A 16,866-nucleotide genomic window follows, 5' to 3' on the forward strand; every position below is an offset into this window, starting at 1 on the left:
AGATTAGTCAACTAAAGGATGTTGTTATCATTCGAGGATGCTCAGCTTACTAGCTAGATTGTGTATGTGTGTCTATGATATAAGGATGGAACCCAAGGCCTCACACATGTTAGACAAATGCTTTACTGATAAGTGGCATCCCCAAACCCTGAATTTTTTAGTAATAAATTCAACAAACACATTTACTTTACAGTTTTCACCTTGTAAAGTAGAATTGGTAGCATGTGAGTTTTTTTCCTTTATAAATTTCTCTACCAAATTCCCTTAATTCAAGTGTGTGTGTGTGTGTGTGTGTGTGTGTGTGTGTGTGTGTGTGTGTGTGCATACATATAAGAAATGTGCATGATCCTGCAGAACCTGTTAATCTGATGAGGGATGAAAGGGTCTGGCTTGTTTAATCTGCTCATTCCATTTGTAACTGAGAATAGCATAAACTACTTTCATTAGAGGTGTTGTGAGGATTTAGTGAAATGAATCCCTATAAAGTGTTTAGTCTGGAACCTGGCCTGTACATCTAACTCTCTGAGCAAGCTGTTGTAATCTGCCGTGGTCCCAGATTACACTACTTGATACTCCAACTGCCATTGCTCAGCCAGTCTCCTCTTGCCAGCTTCTTTCTCTGCTGCATGCCTCTCACAGCCACTCAGATTCTTCTTCAGCTTCTTACAGGAGCAGGTGGGTTTGTTTTCAAGGAGGTCCTAGGGGAAGAAAGCGGGCAGCCAGGTCTGGGATTTTTTTTTTTTTTTTAGAAAAATCTTTCAATTTCCTCTTTTGTGGAGGCTGTGTTTGTATGGTTCCTCTGTTTAGACTCCCTAACAGTCTCCACCTGTGATGCCTCATGGTTTGAGCCTTACAAAGGGGCCATTCAGGGTTTTGAAAGACTGTTTAGTAGAGGACTGGCCATTTCTGCTCTGGAGCTGCTTGCTTTTTGCCTGCCTTCTTCACCTTGACATGGGTCAAGACAAGACCTGAAGAATGGGTTGGAGCAGGCCAGATTCAAGGACACAGACCACACCATGTGTGTGGAACCAGAGGACACTGTCCTGAATGGCCAGAACATGAAGAAGCAGGACTTTTTCCAAAAGTTTGCTCTTTACTGGATCAGCCATCCATATTTGAACTTTATTAGAGCCACAAAGGGGCTCAGTTTTCTTAACAGAGATGAGCTGATTTCAAAGCTACAGAGGCAAGTTCTCTTAACTCTATGGTTGTGAAGTCCTGACGTTTTCTAAGTCTAAGTGTGCAGTAGGCAGTTGGCTCTATGGAGGCCTGCAGCTTATCAGAGTTTCTTGGACCATAGGTTGAAGATTTGGAAATTGTCATGCCCAGGGTCATTAAAGCCTGGGTGGGTGGGAGAGCTTAGCCTCTGTAAATAGCAGGGGTGAAGACAGAGCTGGGGAGGAGGCAGGCAAATAGAGACTCAGAACCCCAAGGGGGTGTGTCTCTAGGAAGAGTGGAGATTGTTGAAAGACTGTAGTAGTAGACCGGTATGCAATGGTGCTATGAATATGCCAAGCCCTATTCTAAGCGCTTTACTCATTTAATCCTCACAGCAAATTTATGGCATAGGCCCCATTATTATCCCCATTTTATGGAGAAAAACCGAGGCATGGAGAAGTTAAGTCACTTGTCAGATCATACAGCTAAATAGGTAAATATAACACATAAAGGTTAATCAAGTTGACTGACCTTTATTGAGTATGAGATATTGCTTAAGTATTATAGAACATAAAAAATGAAATTATCCTGTATTATAGTAAAGAATTTGAAACCTGCTAATATTGAATGATAATATAGCAAGTATTTATATGTTGAGTTTATTCATAGTTTTACTAGTTATAGTTCTTTCTTTCAGAACCCTTAAAGTTAAAATCAGTCCCATGGCTTTAAGTGCCTGTCTCCCAGCTTTTGTATGTATTTTAGACCTCACCCTGGAACTACTCACTTCCATCTCATATTTAGTGGTTTGCCAAAACTCGCTATGGCTGAAACTAATTTCCTTGTTTTCTGAGTCCTGACCCTTGCATAGACACTCTAGTTCAGAAAGGGGCAGCCCTTTCTGTCGTATTACCTAGGCTGCAGTTATAAGAGAGATGTAGAATGCTTTTTGCTTTTATACCCCCATTGAGTTATTTACCAAATACTGTTAACTATCCTTTGTTTTCAACCCCAAATTCAAGCACGTTGCAGTACCTCAACAAACCTTCAGTCACCCTTGCAGCTAGTTCCAGCCACCAGTGATCCTTCTGGGACAGAAGTTAGTGAATGGCTTCTACTCCAGATGCTATTGGTTTGTGAGGCAAACTGTATATCCTTAGAGTAGCCTACAAGTTCACGTGTGATCTGGAACTCGCCTCCAAACTCTGTCATCTCCTCTTATGCCACCCCAGTTTACTCTTTTCCAGCACCCTGGCCCCTTCCCTGTCACACAGACTGTCCCTTCTTTGGGGCCTTTACATTGGCTCTTCTGTTTTGCCTGGATTATCTTATTCCCTGTGCTACGTGCTGCACTTTCTTCCTGTCTGCTGGTTCATGTGTCCCTTTAGAGTCTTGACCTCTGCCACCACAAAGAATTGCCCTTTTCCTTTGCACTGGTTTTCTCCACAGCACTTTTCATTACATTATAGATTTATCATGCTAATTTTACTAGATTACATGCTCCATGAGGACAAAAATTATCTCTTATCTTAGCTATGTCCTCCATGCCTAGAACAGTGCTTGGCAAACAGTTGATAAACTCACCCACTTGTTGACTAAGTATATGACTAAAAGGTGTATTGGACACAATTTCTTTTCAGTTAGTGAATATGAGAGTTACAGCATAGACCTGTGGACTTGAGCTTTCTTGCAATAGTGAAGTCTTTGTGCCATTTATGGGACCTTTTCTGCTTGTCTCTATAAGTCTCTAAGGAGATTTTTTTTTTTGACCCGTGGTCCTTGGACAGGACATGATATGTGTCCTGCAAGATCATCTGTAATTATTTTCCTTTATTAGGAAATCTGCATGCTGCCAGCTCCCCCAGTGGGGCTTTGAGAGCCCCATCACCAGCGTCATTTGTTCCAACTCCTCCCCCATCCTCGCATGGAATCTCAATAGGACCAGGGGCCAGTTTTGCTAGTCCACATGGTGAGTCCATACACAGAAATTGCTGTAGCATTTAGAGCTTGATGTGAAAGTAATTTTTGTTAAATCAAATTTCTTACTGAAAACTTAGTGTTTATTTATTGAGAAATAGCAAAAATACTACGTGGACCAAAACAAACAAACAAAAAGACATTTTTCATAGTTTTTCCACACAGAGGCACTGACTGTTTGGTCTGTGACTGCCTTCACTCTTCCTTTGCTCTGCTTTGTCCTTCCTGTCAGCTGCTGCCTGCTTTCTGGCCTGCCCATAGCTTTCTGTGCTTGCTTTCTAGCTCTTGGCTTGTCCTCCCTCACATACCTCCCCCCAATCTGGGCACCTTTCCATATGAATTGTTTTGGAACTTGAATTTTCAATCTGAAAAAAAAAATGATTTGGAATGGCTACACATAAAGATCAGGTGGAGGTGACATGTCCCCTTTGTGTTTGTTGTCATCGTGGTTTTCTACAAGGTCTCACTGTCTAGTCCAGGCTGGCCTCTAAGTCCCAGCATCACCCCCACCCCTGCTCCCAAGTGCTGGGATTCAAAGACTAGGACAAGACACCTGGCATTTGTTCCTTTGCATTTCACCGGCTACCTCATCTCTCTTCTCAGGCATTTTGTGTCACTGATTTCAGATACATTCTTTAAGATTTATTTATGTGTTCGAGTGTTTTGTCCCCAGGTATGTATGTACACCATGTGCTTTCCAGGTACCCATGAAGGTCAGAAAAGGACATCAGATCCCCTTGAGTTGGAATTACAAGTGGTTGTGAGCCACTGTGTGTGTGCTGGGAACCAAACCCTGAATTCTTTGCAAGAACAAGTGATCTTAACCACTGAGCCATCTCTCCGGCCCTAATTTCTGATATATTCTTGCAGACCTGTTTTATACACACACACACACACAACAACAACAACAACAACAACAACAAAAACCTCTCTCTCCCCCATCCCTCCCACATGGCAGCATATTATACACACTGTTCACTTAAACATCGTGAACACCATGCCACATCAGAACCTAAAGGACTTCCTCAGTCTTTCTGCTATTTTTTAGCTAGAACTTTACTTTTTACTGATACTGTTGTGTTTGAACATTTGTCAGTAAAAACTCTCTGTCATCATACTACATGGCTTCATAGTATCCCTTGTCTGGATATACATAGCTTAACTATTCTCCTGTATTATATCTATTTTGAATGTTTGCTTTTTTTTTTCACAATTTAAAACGGTGCTGTATGTACTCACATCCATGATGATCCCCTTAGGTAAGTTCCTAAAAATGACATTGAGGTTGTACCACATTTGAGAAGTTCTAAAGCTTTCGCAACATAGGGCAAATTGCTCAACAGAAAAGCTATACCAATTTCCTGCAGCATCCAACGTGGGGGATGTCTGTTGTCCTGCAACATTACCAATATGAGATATGAAGATTTTCTATTAAAACAAGGTTGGCCATTTTGCTAGGTGAAAAGATGGTATTTTACTATTGGATATGCATTTCTTGACTGTTAGTTAAATTTTACTTATTTAATTAAAACTTCCTTTAAGAACACCCATTCATCTTTAGTGTGTCTTATTTTATTCCCACCAATTTATTCCATTCCTTGCCAACTTTCTTCTGCTGTCTTACTTATTTTATAAGTCAAGACCATTTATTCACTAAAGTAGATGGTAGAAATACTTTTATCAGTGTGCATTGGGTGACAAGCGGATAGAAACAGTATGTCAAAAGTACCTTCATGGTGTAGTTTAAAATATCAAGTTGTTAAGGAAGCCACTGCTTTCCAAACTGGATTCTCAGTTCTATTTCTTAATGAATAAAGTGCATAAAGAAATTGTAGTACCCCCCCCCCCCCCGTCCTTTTCTCAGTAGAATGGAAACAGAATTTGCCTTTCAGTGAAGTTTGATGTTTCTTTACATGTTTGGGAGCTTGTGTGAAGGTAAATCTATCCTTTCTTAGGCTTTTCATTTTTCTAAGTCTTTCATCCCAGCACTTGGAAGGCAGAGGGCAGTGGATTTCTGTAAGTTCAAGACCATCCTGTCTAGCCGAGACTATGCAAAGAGAACCTGTCTCAAAAAACAAGCACACAAAAAGTACACAAACTCCACAAGCTAGAGACTTAGGCAGAAGGTGTTAAGAAACAACAAGCATTAGTGAACAACAACTAAAATGGTTCACTATTTAAGGCTATGACTGTTGTCACATACTTTGAGAATCATGTTTGTTTGTTTTCTCCAGGAACCCTTGACCCTAGTTCTCCATATACTATGGTGTCACCAAGTGGACGAGCAGGAAACTGGCCTGGGTCTCCTCAAGTGTCTGGACCCTCACCAGCAACCCGTTTGCCTGGAATGTCACCAGCCAACCCATCTCTCCATTCTCCTGTCCCAGATGCTTCTCATTCCCCTCGAGCTGGCACAAGTGAGTGGTGTCAGCATTATGTTCTTCTACAGCAGTACCAATAGATGACTTCTATCATTTTGCCCTGACATGAAAGTCACAGTGTATTTCTCAAATGAGGATTGCCAAACCTTAAACTTTTTTTTTTTTTTTTGTTTTTTTGTTTTTGTTTTTGTTTTTGTTTTTTTTCAAGACAGGTTTTCTCTGTGTAGCTTTGGAGCCTGTCCTGGATCTCACTCTGTAGACCAGGCTGGCCTCGAACTCACAGAGATCCGCCTGGCTCTGCCTCCCGAGTGCTGGGATTAAAGGCGTGCGCCACCACCGCCCGGCAACCTTAAACTTTTTTCCTTTGTAATCATTTCAAAATACTAATTAGCAAAGTTAGGGAAAATGTAATAAGAAAAAGGGTTGTCTCCTTCAGAAGTCTTAGGAAGTGAGTCCCAGCACCTCTGTCATGACTGTTAATTTTCATCTGCAGTATTGAACCATAAAAGATACCTTAAGTTAACCACCAAAGCTATAGAAATTAAGAGAATTGTACAAATGTATATGTTTACTTTTGTTCCATAACTTTAGTGCTTAAAAACAATGCTATGCTAGATCACGATTCTGTACTTTGACAGACTCTACTGAGCTTCCTCGTGTCTGCCATAGATGGCCTAACATAGCCTCAGCTGACCTGACTTCTGTGCTTTGTGTGGTCTCACACTTGATCATAGCTTGTTTACACAGTGGGTACTGGTTACAGGAAAGTATATGGAAGTCCTGTAACTAGTTGAGCATCCCTTCCATGGCAATCTTTTGGCTATAAGCAGGTCATGAAGCCATGCAGAATCCAGGTTGAGAAGCAGATTCCACTTCCTTGAAGGAGTTCCTGCAGGGTCACATCATAGGGGGCCTGGACAGAATCAGGAGAACCATGGCAGCTGATTTTGCTATCTGAGAACTGACATAAGATTTTTTTGGGGGGGGGGTTTTCGAGACAGGGTTTCTCTGTGTAGCTTTGCGCCTCTCCTGGTACTCACTTGGTAGCCCAGGCTGGCCTCGAACTCACAGAGATCCGCCTGGCTCTGCCTCCCAAGTGCTGGGATTAAAGGCGTGCGCCACCACCGCCCGGCTATAAGATATTTTGATGACTAGGAATAATTACAAGAGTCCCAATTACATCATCTATGATGAAGACAAAACAGGCAATAATGGGATGCTATGCATTTGCAAATGAAGTTACCTGTTTTCCTTCCCAAAGGTTCCCAGACAATGCCAACCAACATGCCTCCACCTCGCAAACTACCTCAGCGCTCCTGGGCAGCATCCATACCCACCATCCTCACTCATAGTGCCTTGAACATCTTACTGCTCCCCTCTCCAACGCCAGGCCTTGTGCCTGGCCTGGCAGGTAGTTACCTTTGTTCCCCGCTTGAGAGATTCCTTGGGTCTGTCATCATGAGACGACACCTTCAAAGAATTATTCAACAGGAAACGGTACGAGTGCTATTTCTTTCCAAGTGGCCATTGTCAAAGGCACAATAAGGTGTTTGTGAGGAACACTCTCACTCTCTTAACCATCTTGTTAGAATTAAGCTTCACTCCCTTGCCTAGCATTAAAGATGGACCCCATCATTTTCTTAGGTTAGAGGGTTTTACAGTTTACTGTGCTGTGTGTTTTTTAGATAATGTGGCTAACCTGGACCTGGGAACAGGTTACCACACTGCACAGAACTAGTGCACACAGGATCTGACCTTGCACATACAAATGACTATTTGCTCTCTGGTGTACCTTTGTAGGCAGACTGACTTTGAAGCTGAGTCTTAATCAAAATCAACATGTTGATTATAGGTGTTAGGTTTGCTGGGATATCCTCTAATGTAGATAGTATCTACCTGACTGGTAGCACTTGTGGGCATTCAAAGTGCTCCATGTGAAGACCTTAGGATAATACCTTGGTATTGGATATGTTTTTAATTTATAGTTACCATTATTACCAGTATCTATATAAGTAGCCAAACTGATTCCTATTTATAATATTTACTATACAGTTGCCTGAAAACCATTTCACAATCTTTATAGTCAGATCTTAAAAAGAATGTAAAGTATTTTAAGAAATTACTGCCTTGTGTGGATTATATAAAATAGTGTGTTTCATTTGATTTTAATTTTAGTTATATTTTATTAATTTATGAGTGTTTTTGCCTTCATGTCTGTGTACATGGAGTGTACGCAGTGCACATGGAGGCCCAAAGAAGGTATCAGATCTCCCGAGAACTGTACTTGTATTTGTGAGGCACCCTGTGGGTGCTGGAACTTGAACGTAATCCTCTAGAAGAGTGGTTCCTCCTCTCATGTTTTCATATGTGGACATAGTATACTTTGATCGAACTCCCTCTCTCTTTGCCTTCACTTGTCACTGTGTCCCTTCCCAATATTAAGATCCAGTGACAAAATTAGCATTCAGCTTAGAGATGACGAGAGCTGTGTCGCACCTGAGTTCTGCTACTCACAGTCCCTCTAGTGTCGGGCTCTGTGACTCTCATCTGCCTCATCTGGACCAACTTAGTTGTTTTTCCATTGTGCTAGTTCTGTCAGAAATATGTATGTTTCTCTTTCCCTGCTGATTTGCTTCATCCTCGTTTTGCAGTTGCAGCTGATCAATTCCAACGAACCTGGTGTAATCATGTTCAAGACAGATGCCCTGAAATGCAGAGTAGCCCTTAGTCCCAAAACCAACCAAACCCTTCAGCTAAAAGTGACACCTGAAAATGCAGGACAGTGGAAACCTGATGAGCTTCAAGTTTTGGAGAAATTCTTTGAGACAAGAGTATGTGTTTTCTAATAATGAGTGCTTGAAATGTAGTCAGTGAAGCAGAGGTTGAAGTAGAACAAAGAGTAAGGTGATTTCTCTCCCCCTCCCCTTAGGTTGCAGGACCACCATTTAAAGCCAACACACTTATAGCCTTCACCAAGCTGCTGGGAGCACCAACACACATCCTCCGTGACTGTGTGCATATTATGAAGTTGGAGCTGGTGAGTTACTGAGAAACAAAAGCTTTGCAGAACAGTCTTTATTTTGCACATTGTTCCATTTTTTTCTCTTAAGGTTTATTATTTTTTAATAAGCTGACTTCAAACTCATAGAACTCTGGCCCCTAAGAAGGGAGTTAAAGGCTTAAATTTAATTAAATTCTTAATTTTGACTTAAAATTTGTCTATGACAAGATGACACAGTCCTAGCTCTGAAGTGTAAAAGTCCTAAACCAACGTGTCAGCAAGTCCATACTCTCTCTAAAACCTCTACAGGGGAATATGTTTCATGTCTCTCTCTTGGTAATACAAACAGCCTTTGGCTTATATACCCATCAGTCTGATCTATGTATCCCCATGTATGCTTCTGCTTATATCTTTTTTTCTTCTTCTTTTGAAGGATAACAACCATCGGGGCTTAATCTGATGACCTCTTCTTAACTTGGTTATACCTGTAAAGACCTTATTTTGAAGGGAGGTCTGGGAATGGGGGCTTCATCTTGTTCAGGCATTCAATTCAACCCGTAGCAACCCCCAGTATTTGCAATAGAGACCATTTTCCGAACGTCCAGAGCTGTTGCCTGAAATGGAAACATACCATATTCTTGCACTGAGTAAATCTTGGAGATCTTTCCACTTTTCAGAACATCAAGTATCCTTCTGTTCCCCCTTTTCAACTGAGCTTTTCGAGACAGGGTTTCTCTGTTTAACAGCTCTGGCTGTCCTGGAACTCACGCTGTAGACCAGGCTGGCCTCGAACTCACAGATCCACTTGCCTCTGCTTCCGAGTTCTGGGATTAAAGGTGTGCACCACCACCGCCCAGCACTTAATTTTTTTTTAGTGAAAGATTTAAGATGACTAAACAATCACTTTTCCTCCTCCCTTACCCATTCCTATCCTGGAATTGAACCCAGGGCCTCATGTGTTCTGTCACTGAGCTATGTCCCCAGCCCATAATCTTCTCCAGATTCTAACACTTTGGTATTATAAAAGGCCACAGTAAGAAATTTTTAAATACAGATGTTGTTCTATATATATGAAAGGATATATAGATGTCACTTTGATACATCTCAGGAAATTGTCCTCCAGAGTTTGCCCCAGTTTCTATTCCCACAAGCACCCCAAGCTCAGTTATCAGTCTTTTTTTTTTCTTCTTCTCGTTTTATATTTGCACTTTTGGTAATTTTAGCTATTTCTTTCTTTTTTTTATTATTTTTCTATTTTAAAAATTTACTTCTTTTTATGGAATGTTTGCCTGCATGTGTGTCTGTGCACCACGTAAGTGCCCTAGGAGGCTGGAAAGGAATGTCAGATTTCCTGAGACTAGAGTTACAGATGATTGTGAGTCAAAGCCAGGTCCTCTGGAAGATGAGACAATTTTCTTAATCACTGACTCATCTCCCTAGCACCTTTTATTTATTTTTTTAGATCTCAATTGTGTGTGTGTCTGCATTTGTACATGTTAGAGCAGTGCCCATGGAAGCCAAAAGAGGTCATTAGATCCCCTGGAGCTGGTTGTGAGTTGTGACATGGGTGCTGGGAACTGAACCCAGGTCTTCTGCAAGAGCAACAAGCTCTCTTAACCTCTGAGCCATCTCTCCAGCTATGATTTACTTTCAACTGATTTTGGATGTGCATATATGCATATCTATATGTATGCCATATATGTGTGGGTGCGGGCAGAGGCCAAAAGAGAGGGCATCGGATCCCTTTAAGCTGGAGTTAAAGTTAGTTGTGAGCCACTCCACATAAGTGCTAGGAACTGAACTTGGTTCCTCTGGAAGAGCAGTATGCACTCTTACCTGCTCAGCCATCTCTCTAGCCCCATACTTTAGGGATTTCTTAAAATTATATAATTTGAACTCTGATAACAGCTGATTAGTTGTATTTTCTCAATCTCCCAGTCTTTTGATCTTGATATTCATTTCTGGGGTTGATTTGATTAACCTAACACCTCCCTCGTTTTTGTTCAAGTTTACTATCAGGATTGGGGAGGAAGTGTTTCTGTTTTTTTATTATTATTATTATTATTATTATTATTATTATTATTATTATTATTTTCTTAACATTTTGCTTTTGATGTGATAGGCTATAACAGCCCTTATATGTCAGAAAGATGTCTTGGAGATTCTGAAGGAGTAAATATCTGTCCAGAAAAGCACCAATGAATTACCTTCTAAACCATTAATACTGTTTGCCTAGTTTGTTTAGGGAAGCAGTTAGAAACAAGACTTGGAAACCTATATAGAACCCACTCAATCAGAGCCTTAAGTGTCACATGTTAGACCTCAATTGTGGGAGGGAACAGCGTAGGTCATAGCGTCACTCAGCATTTGTGAGCATGCTTAGAGCCTCACTCAAGATGTAGGGCTGATAGTAACTATAAGCAGGCACCAGCAGAAGAAGCCACTGGTTGGGATTACGAGGGGTTCCAGGAAGAAGCAGTAAAGCCCTGAGCTATGTTGGCTTCTTTGAAAACAGTGAAGCAAGAGTAGATAGATGTCGGAGACACTGTAGAAGCTGAAGTATTGGCCTTAGGAGTCACAAGTGTCCAAGAATGAGTGAGAACACAGCACACAAGTTTACCCCCAAGTTTTACTTAGTGACTTCACGTATAGATTTCTTTTCAGAAAGTGCATGTTGTCTGAATGATGGAATGTAATGTGAAACCCTAACTCCTCAGACTCCAGACCAGATGTGATTTTTTATGGTAACAGGAGTTTTGTCATATTTTTTCCCTTTCACAACAGTTCCCAGACCAAGCAACACAGCTAAAATGGAATGTTCAATTTTGCCTCACCATCCCTCCCAGCGCACCACCAATTGCACCTCCTGGGACACCAGCTGTGGTGCTGAAATCCAAAATGCTATTTTTTGTAAGTATCACCTGACATCATCTGTGTGTGTGCAGAGTTTCTGAGGAAAAAGCCACGTGAGAGTAATAGAACAATTTTTGAGTTAGTAGTTATAGCCAAATATATGCCCATATATATTCTTCACTGTTAGTTTAGACTTCATGGGATTCCTGGTTCAAGTAGTAACAATAGAAATTTATTCAAGTTGGTAATTGTGAGACAATCATAATATTCAGTTGTTTGTCACTTTTTTAATCTTTTTTAATTTTCTTGTACTTGCTGTATCTTAATCTGAAAGTAAATGATAGTGCCTCTCACAAATTGAGACAAATATTTGATTTTCTGTTTTTCATTTTTTTTGTGTGTCTACAGCTTCAACTAACTCAGAAAACATCAGTCCCTCCCCAAGAACCTGTTAGTATAATAGTTCCAATCATTTATGACATGGCTTCAGGTACCACCCAGCAGGCAGACATTCCCAGACAGCAGAACTCTTCTGTTGCTGCGCCCATGATGGTCAGCAACATTCTGAAGAGGTTTGCAGAGATGAACCCACCACGACAAGGTACATGAGCAGTAGATGGTATTTTATTGCATATATGTTATAAAAATTCCTTTGAGAGAGACCTCCCTCCTTTCCCTCCTCTTCCCCCGCCTTCCCTACTCTGCACCCCAATCCTAGTACTAGCGCTCTGTTGCCATGGCCCTCTTAGTGTCTGCTTGTCGCTTTCTTTCTTTCTCACTGGTTCTTCAGTTTTGTCCATTTCTCTGCTGCCTGGACTTCATTTTTGTTAGCAGTTACTATTGGGACTGAGCCGGTTGCTAATGCCAGAAGCCTGTATTTATAGCACACATTGCCACAAAGCCCTAGGTTAGGATGATAGATTTTCCGTGGCTGTGAATTCCTGCCTTGCCATCAATACCTGCCACTCTGTACATCACAAAGTTGAAATGCATGTTGGTTTCTCATACTTCATGGTTCGATCATGAATAGAATACTATTATTAAAAGTTGTGTATCTTCTAAATGTTTTGTGAAGAATAAAAGCTGATACAAATGGCATCCCTGCTTTTTGGGCTTCTTATGTAAGTGTCAGGTGGGTGCAAGTGAGCCTTCTCCCTGAGTGCACAGTGAAGCTCTGAGACTGGACATTTCCGAAGAAACCAGAATGTTTCTTGAAAGAGAAATAAGGCTGCTTCGATACTGGAGTAGCCCACACTTAACATGTGACTCCTGGTAATGCCAAATTGGGGTTCTAAAACATGAAGCTCAGCAAAGAGAACTTTTCTTTGATTTTGCTCATTTCTAATACTTAGGAAATTTAAATGGATGTTCACTCATGTCTAATGCTAAGGAAGTCCTCTTTATCCTTTTCTTTAGAATAGCTTGCAAACACAATTATGGTGAATGAGGAAAAAGCTGTTCTCTGAAACATTTTTAGGTATCACAGTGTCAAAAGTTTTAGGAATCCTGAGGAAAATGAGGGTTTTTTTTAGCTGTTTGTTCCCCACATCATACCTAGGTAAGTTCTTGCTTCAGTTTCTAAGGAATACACTGGGCAGTAGAGAGCGGTATGCTTCATTTGTTATAATACTTTTACTTCTGACAGTTCTCTGCTTCATTCTTTGACCTCTCTACTCAGCTGAAAATAAGTCCTCAGGAATCAAAATTTAAAGCTACCAGAATTCTCAAAGTAGCAATCCAGTAGAAATCTGATGATAAACACAATTCCTTCATATAGACATGACTATTGTTATCTTATATTTTTTATGTATTATCTTCTGGAATTTAAAAATTATAAGGGAAATGTTTTGATCCTACTATGATCAAGCAAATTTTTCTACCTATCAATGAAAGTGTCAAAGAAGTGTGTATGCATGTGCCTGTGCACGCACACACACATGCATGCACACACACACTCGCGCGCACACCTTCCTCAGTTCTTTAAGAAATTGGTAAGGTATTGTGGGAGTGCTTTCTTGTTTTCCTTTGGCTGGACAAAGCTTTGGATTTTCTTTGTCCTTTTGTTCTGCACCTTCATTTTCTAGTGCTTGGAGCAAAGGCTCTCAGTGACTTGCACGGAGTCACTATATGCTGCCCTTTGACAGAAGGCTGTAATTCACACGAGGGCTTCAGTTCTCCCCTTGCAGCTGTGCTAGGTCCAAACGTGTTGTCGTGGGAAAGATCTGGTTTGCTTTATAATATCTCAGTATTTGCAATATTTACAAGAACTAAGAGGCAGAGGGGAAGTTGAGCAGATGAGGTGTATCAGAGGTGCCTCCACAAATCTAATGTTTAGATTCTTGGTGTGTAATACTTAGGCTTCCTTGCCCATCTCACAGTGAAGAGCTTTGAAGGAAAATCCTAGCTTGGTTCATTGGTTTACACCTATAATCTCAGCACTTGGAAGCTGAAGCAGGAGGATTGTGAGTTCCAAACCAGTCTGGGTTACATAGTGGGACTGTTGTCTCATGGCAACCAAAAAGGAAAGAAAAGGGGAAAAAAAATAACTGTGAGTGTAAATAAAGCTTTTCTCCCTTTAACAAAATAAAACACTTTATTTCTGTATTTTATTGACTTCAGTCAATTAATGTATAACTTTAGAAAATGAAAATGTTCAGTTTCATAGCCAAAGTAGTACTTGGTAACCACAGAGCACACACGGTCCCATTGTCACAGAACATTCTGTTGGACGGTATTCCTATTACCTATTGGAGGCATTGTTATCTGGCCTCTCATTAGCAGGACATCACCGAAGTTGTAAGCAATGCATGAATATAATTTAGAACTTGTCATTAGATCCAAACCGCATAAGCATTCTATAGTGTTCAACTCTAAAGTCAGACTTTTAAAGTCTTATCCAACGCGGCACTGTTTCTATGCACTGAAGGCATCTCTCTCTTTCTCTCTATTTAAACTTGACACTTGCCCCAGATTTCTTCCGGAGACAAAAACAAAACCCAACCCAAATATAATATGCTATTCCACATCAGATGTCATCACCTAAAATCTGAATAGTTTGAAATACTTAGTCTTTTATTTCAAATCCGTGACTGGTTTTAATCAACCCTCCCCTCACCGGTGTGTTAACGTCTGTCCTGTACTGCGAATAGCTAATGACCATTTTTCTCTGTTGCAGGTGAATGCACAATATTTGCAGCTGTTCGTGATTTAATGGCTAATCTTACACTGCCCCCTGGTGGGCGTCCATAGACACTATTGTTTTTAAACCAGGAAGGCTGACAAATGAAAAAACAACACACACACAAAAAGGCTGAATTCAGCCATCAGTTTTAAAAAGGAAAAAGACTTTTTTTTTAAACCTTAAGAGCTAAATATTCTAAACTGGCAAAACTTTTCAGGGTGCACTTCTTTCATCAAAAAGACCATCATCAATCTTTTGTATAGTGAACTTGTATAGTGTGTTTAAATGCGACACATTTCAAACTAGGTAACAGATCAGTGTCCGCTTGCCAGTAATAGATTTAATATTCTGTTTTATACTATAAAGTAATGAAAATGCCAAACTTGTTTATTTAATTGTTTTCTTATGTTTTGGATGTAATGGTCTTTTTTGATTTTTTTTTTTTTAAAGGCAGGTCTGTCATTTTTGAATACTGTAAACTGTGACAAACTTTATATTGAAGCTGTATTTTACTATTGACCGCTTTGAATCCTTACACAGAAATGTTTTGGGAGCTGTTAAACACATCCCAAAGAAGCAATATTTAATAAAACTAGGATATAAAAGTGACACTCACTTGTGTGTGTATAAGCTCTCTAGAGTTATTAGGGCCTCCCTTCATCTTCACCCTGGTGGGGCCAGTCAGTTTTTAATTACGTATGTCTGAAATTTGACCAAAAACATTTTTGTTTTAAGGTTAATGTAATTCTTCAGACATTCCTAACATGACTGGTGATAACATTTAGCACCTCGGTTATTTTTTTCAGTATAGGATTTGTGTAAAATAAGAGAACCTTGTCTTTGAAAAGAGACAGTAAGTGATATATAGTGATTAAGGATCCCAAATAATGCAATTATTCTCATGTGTGAGGAAATGGGAACCTTTTTGCTAGGAAAATGTCATTGAAAGGATACTTCTGCACACAGCATTAACTAGGAAGCAAAGAACTTGAATGCTCTAGTTTGCATGAAGTTTTGGTGACATTTCTTTTATCTTATTTAACTTCTTACCTTCCCCAGCACAATTGCGGTTGTTCTAAACAATCTCAATTTAATTCATTGTCAGCAAAACAATAGGATGTTTTTGCTGGACACAACCTGGTCCAGTCATTTGAAAAGTCCACAGTGCAGGGCCTGTGTAGGGTCCAGTGGAGTTTCTGGCACTGGTACCTCTCAATAGGATTTCTTTCTAGAGTACTGTACTGTCTCTTGCAGCCAGTCAGGGTCTTTTTAAGCTTCGATGAATATGATCTGATTCAAATGTCTTCTGATGACTTGATGTGATTTGGAGCAGTTTTTTTTTTGTTGTTGTTTTATGGGTTTTTTTTTAATGATAATATCATGCTGAGTTATCTAGTCAATGTAATATGGTCCTCGATGAAATTTTAGATGTTTGTCTGATTCCATTTTAAGATGATTATTTGAGCTTCTATAACTATAACCACCAGATTCTAGTTTTAAGCATCTCACTGCAACTGTATCATATGTTCTCAACTTTGCTTGAATCTCCATTTCCAGTCAGAGTTGAGGGCTTCTGTCTTCTGTGTCTCCTTTCTGCCTTCATCTCCTGCTTTTCACCCAACTCTGCCGCTATTCCAGAGTAGGTGACTAAACTTTTATTCTTCTTTAACCTACCCCTTTTCTCCTTCTGTTTTCAGTTCTCTTCACAGTGGTAATCACATGGGTTTGGCAATCTAAGATGTCTTGATCAGGAGTCAGCCCTTTTCTATTAGGAGCTGAATCCTATCTTTCATGTAGAAATCTACATGTATATACAAGAAATGTATTTTTATCTGCAGGATGATATTGTTTCAAATAATTTTATTAATAGAATTAACTTTTCAGGTATTTTCTCTTTTAAGTGTGGTTTTGAAATGTTAATTGCATTTTTATACATGATGCATTCAATGGGTACTTTTTCCTAATTATAACTAACCTTTGAATGCATTGTGTAAATCAAGTAAGATAGGATTCAATGAACAGAATTTGATTTTGATGCTTATTAAGAGTAAACCAATGAATTTGAATTTTGATATCATGCTTGGTACTTGGAATTGGTATATACTTTATTAAAGCTTGGAAATACTTAGCATTTGAATCGTAACTTTCATCACAAACCATGTCTTTTGCCTCTTTTGTTAACCAGGTTCAATCAAAGAAACTGGATGCCATAGTGATTTTTCTCTAGTAGGTGGTTTGGAACTTGATTTTAAGGTGTTTTCAATGTGATTTTAGTATTTACAGTAATAAATAAAATTTATACAAGTTTCAGAGAA

The 16,866-nt window shown here is 39.8% G+C and overlaps 1 protein-coding gene across 1 annotated transcript in view; it reads left to right on the forward strand.

Moving 5' to 3' along the window:
• Med14 (mediator complex subunit 14) overlaps nucleotides 1–16,866 on the forward strand; it is a 95,868-nt gene extending 79,002 nt beyond the window's left edge. Inside the window, exons 24-31 of the mRNA XM_059251158.1 lie at nucleotides 2,996–3,127; nucleotides 5,370–5,552; nucleotides 6,778–7,013; nucleotides 8,168–8,347; nucleotides 8,446–8,553; nucleotides 11,302–11,427; nucleotides 11,779–11,971; nucleotides 14,546–16,866. Coding sequence (XP_059107141.1) covers nucleotides 2,996–3,127; nucleotides 5,370–5,552; nucleotides 6,778–7,013; nucleotides 8,168–8,347; nucleotides 8,446–8,553; nucleotides 11,302–11,427; nucleotides 11,779–11,971; nucleotides 14,546–14,619 — 1,232 coding nt within the window. The 3' untranslated portion in view covers nucleotides 14,620–16,866. The remainder of the gene's footprint in view (nucleotides 1–2,995; nucleotides 3,128–5,369; nucleotides 5,553–6,777; nucleotides 7,014–8,167; nucleotides 8,348–8,445; nucleotides 8,554–11,301; nucleotides 11,428–11,778; nucleotides 11,972–14,545) is intronic.

The sequence above is a fragment of the Peromyscus eremicus genome, chromosome X, assembly GCF_949786415.1.
Source record: "Peromyscus eremicus chromosome X, PerEre_H2_v1, whole genome shotgun sequence".
NCBI classification, from domain to species: domain Eukaryota; kingdom Metazoa; phylum Chordata; class Mammalia; order Rodentia; family Cricetidae; genus Peromyscus; species Peromyscus eremicus.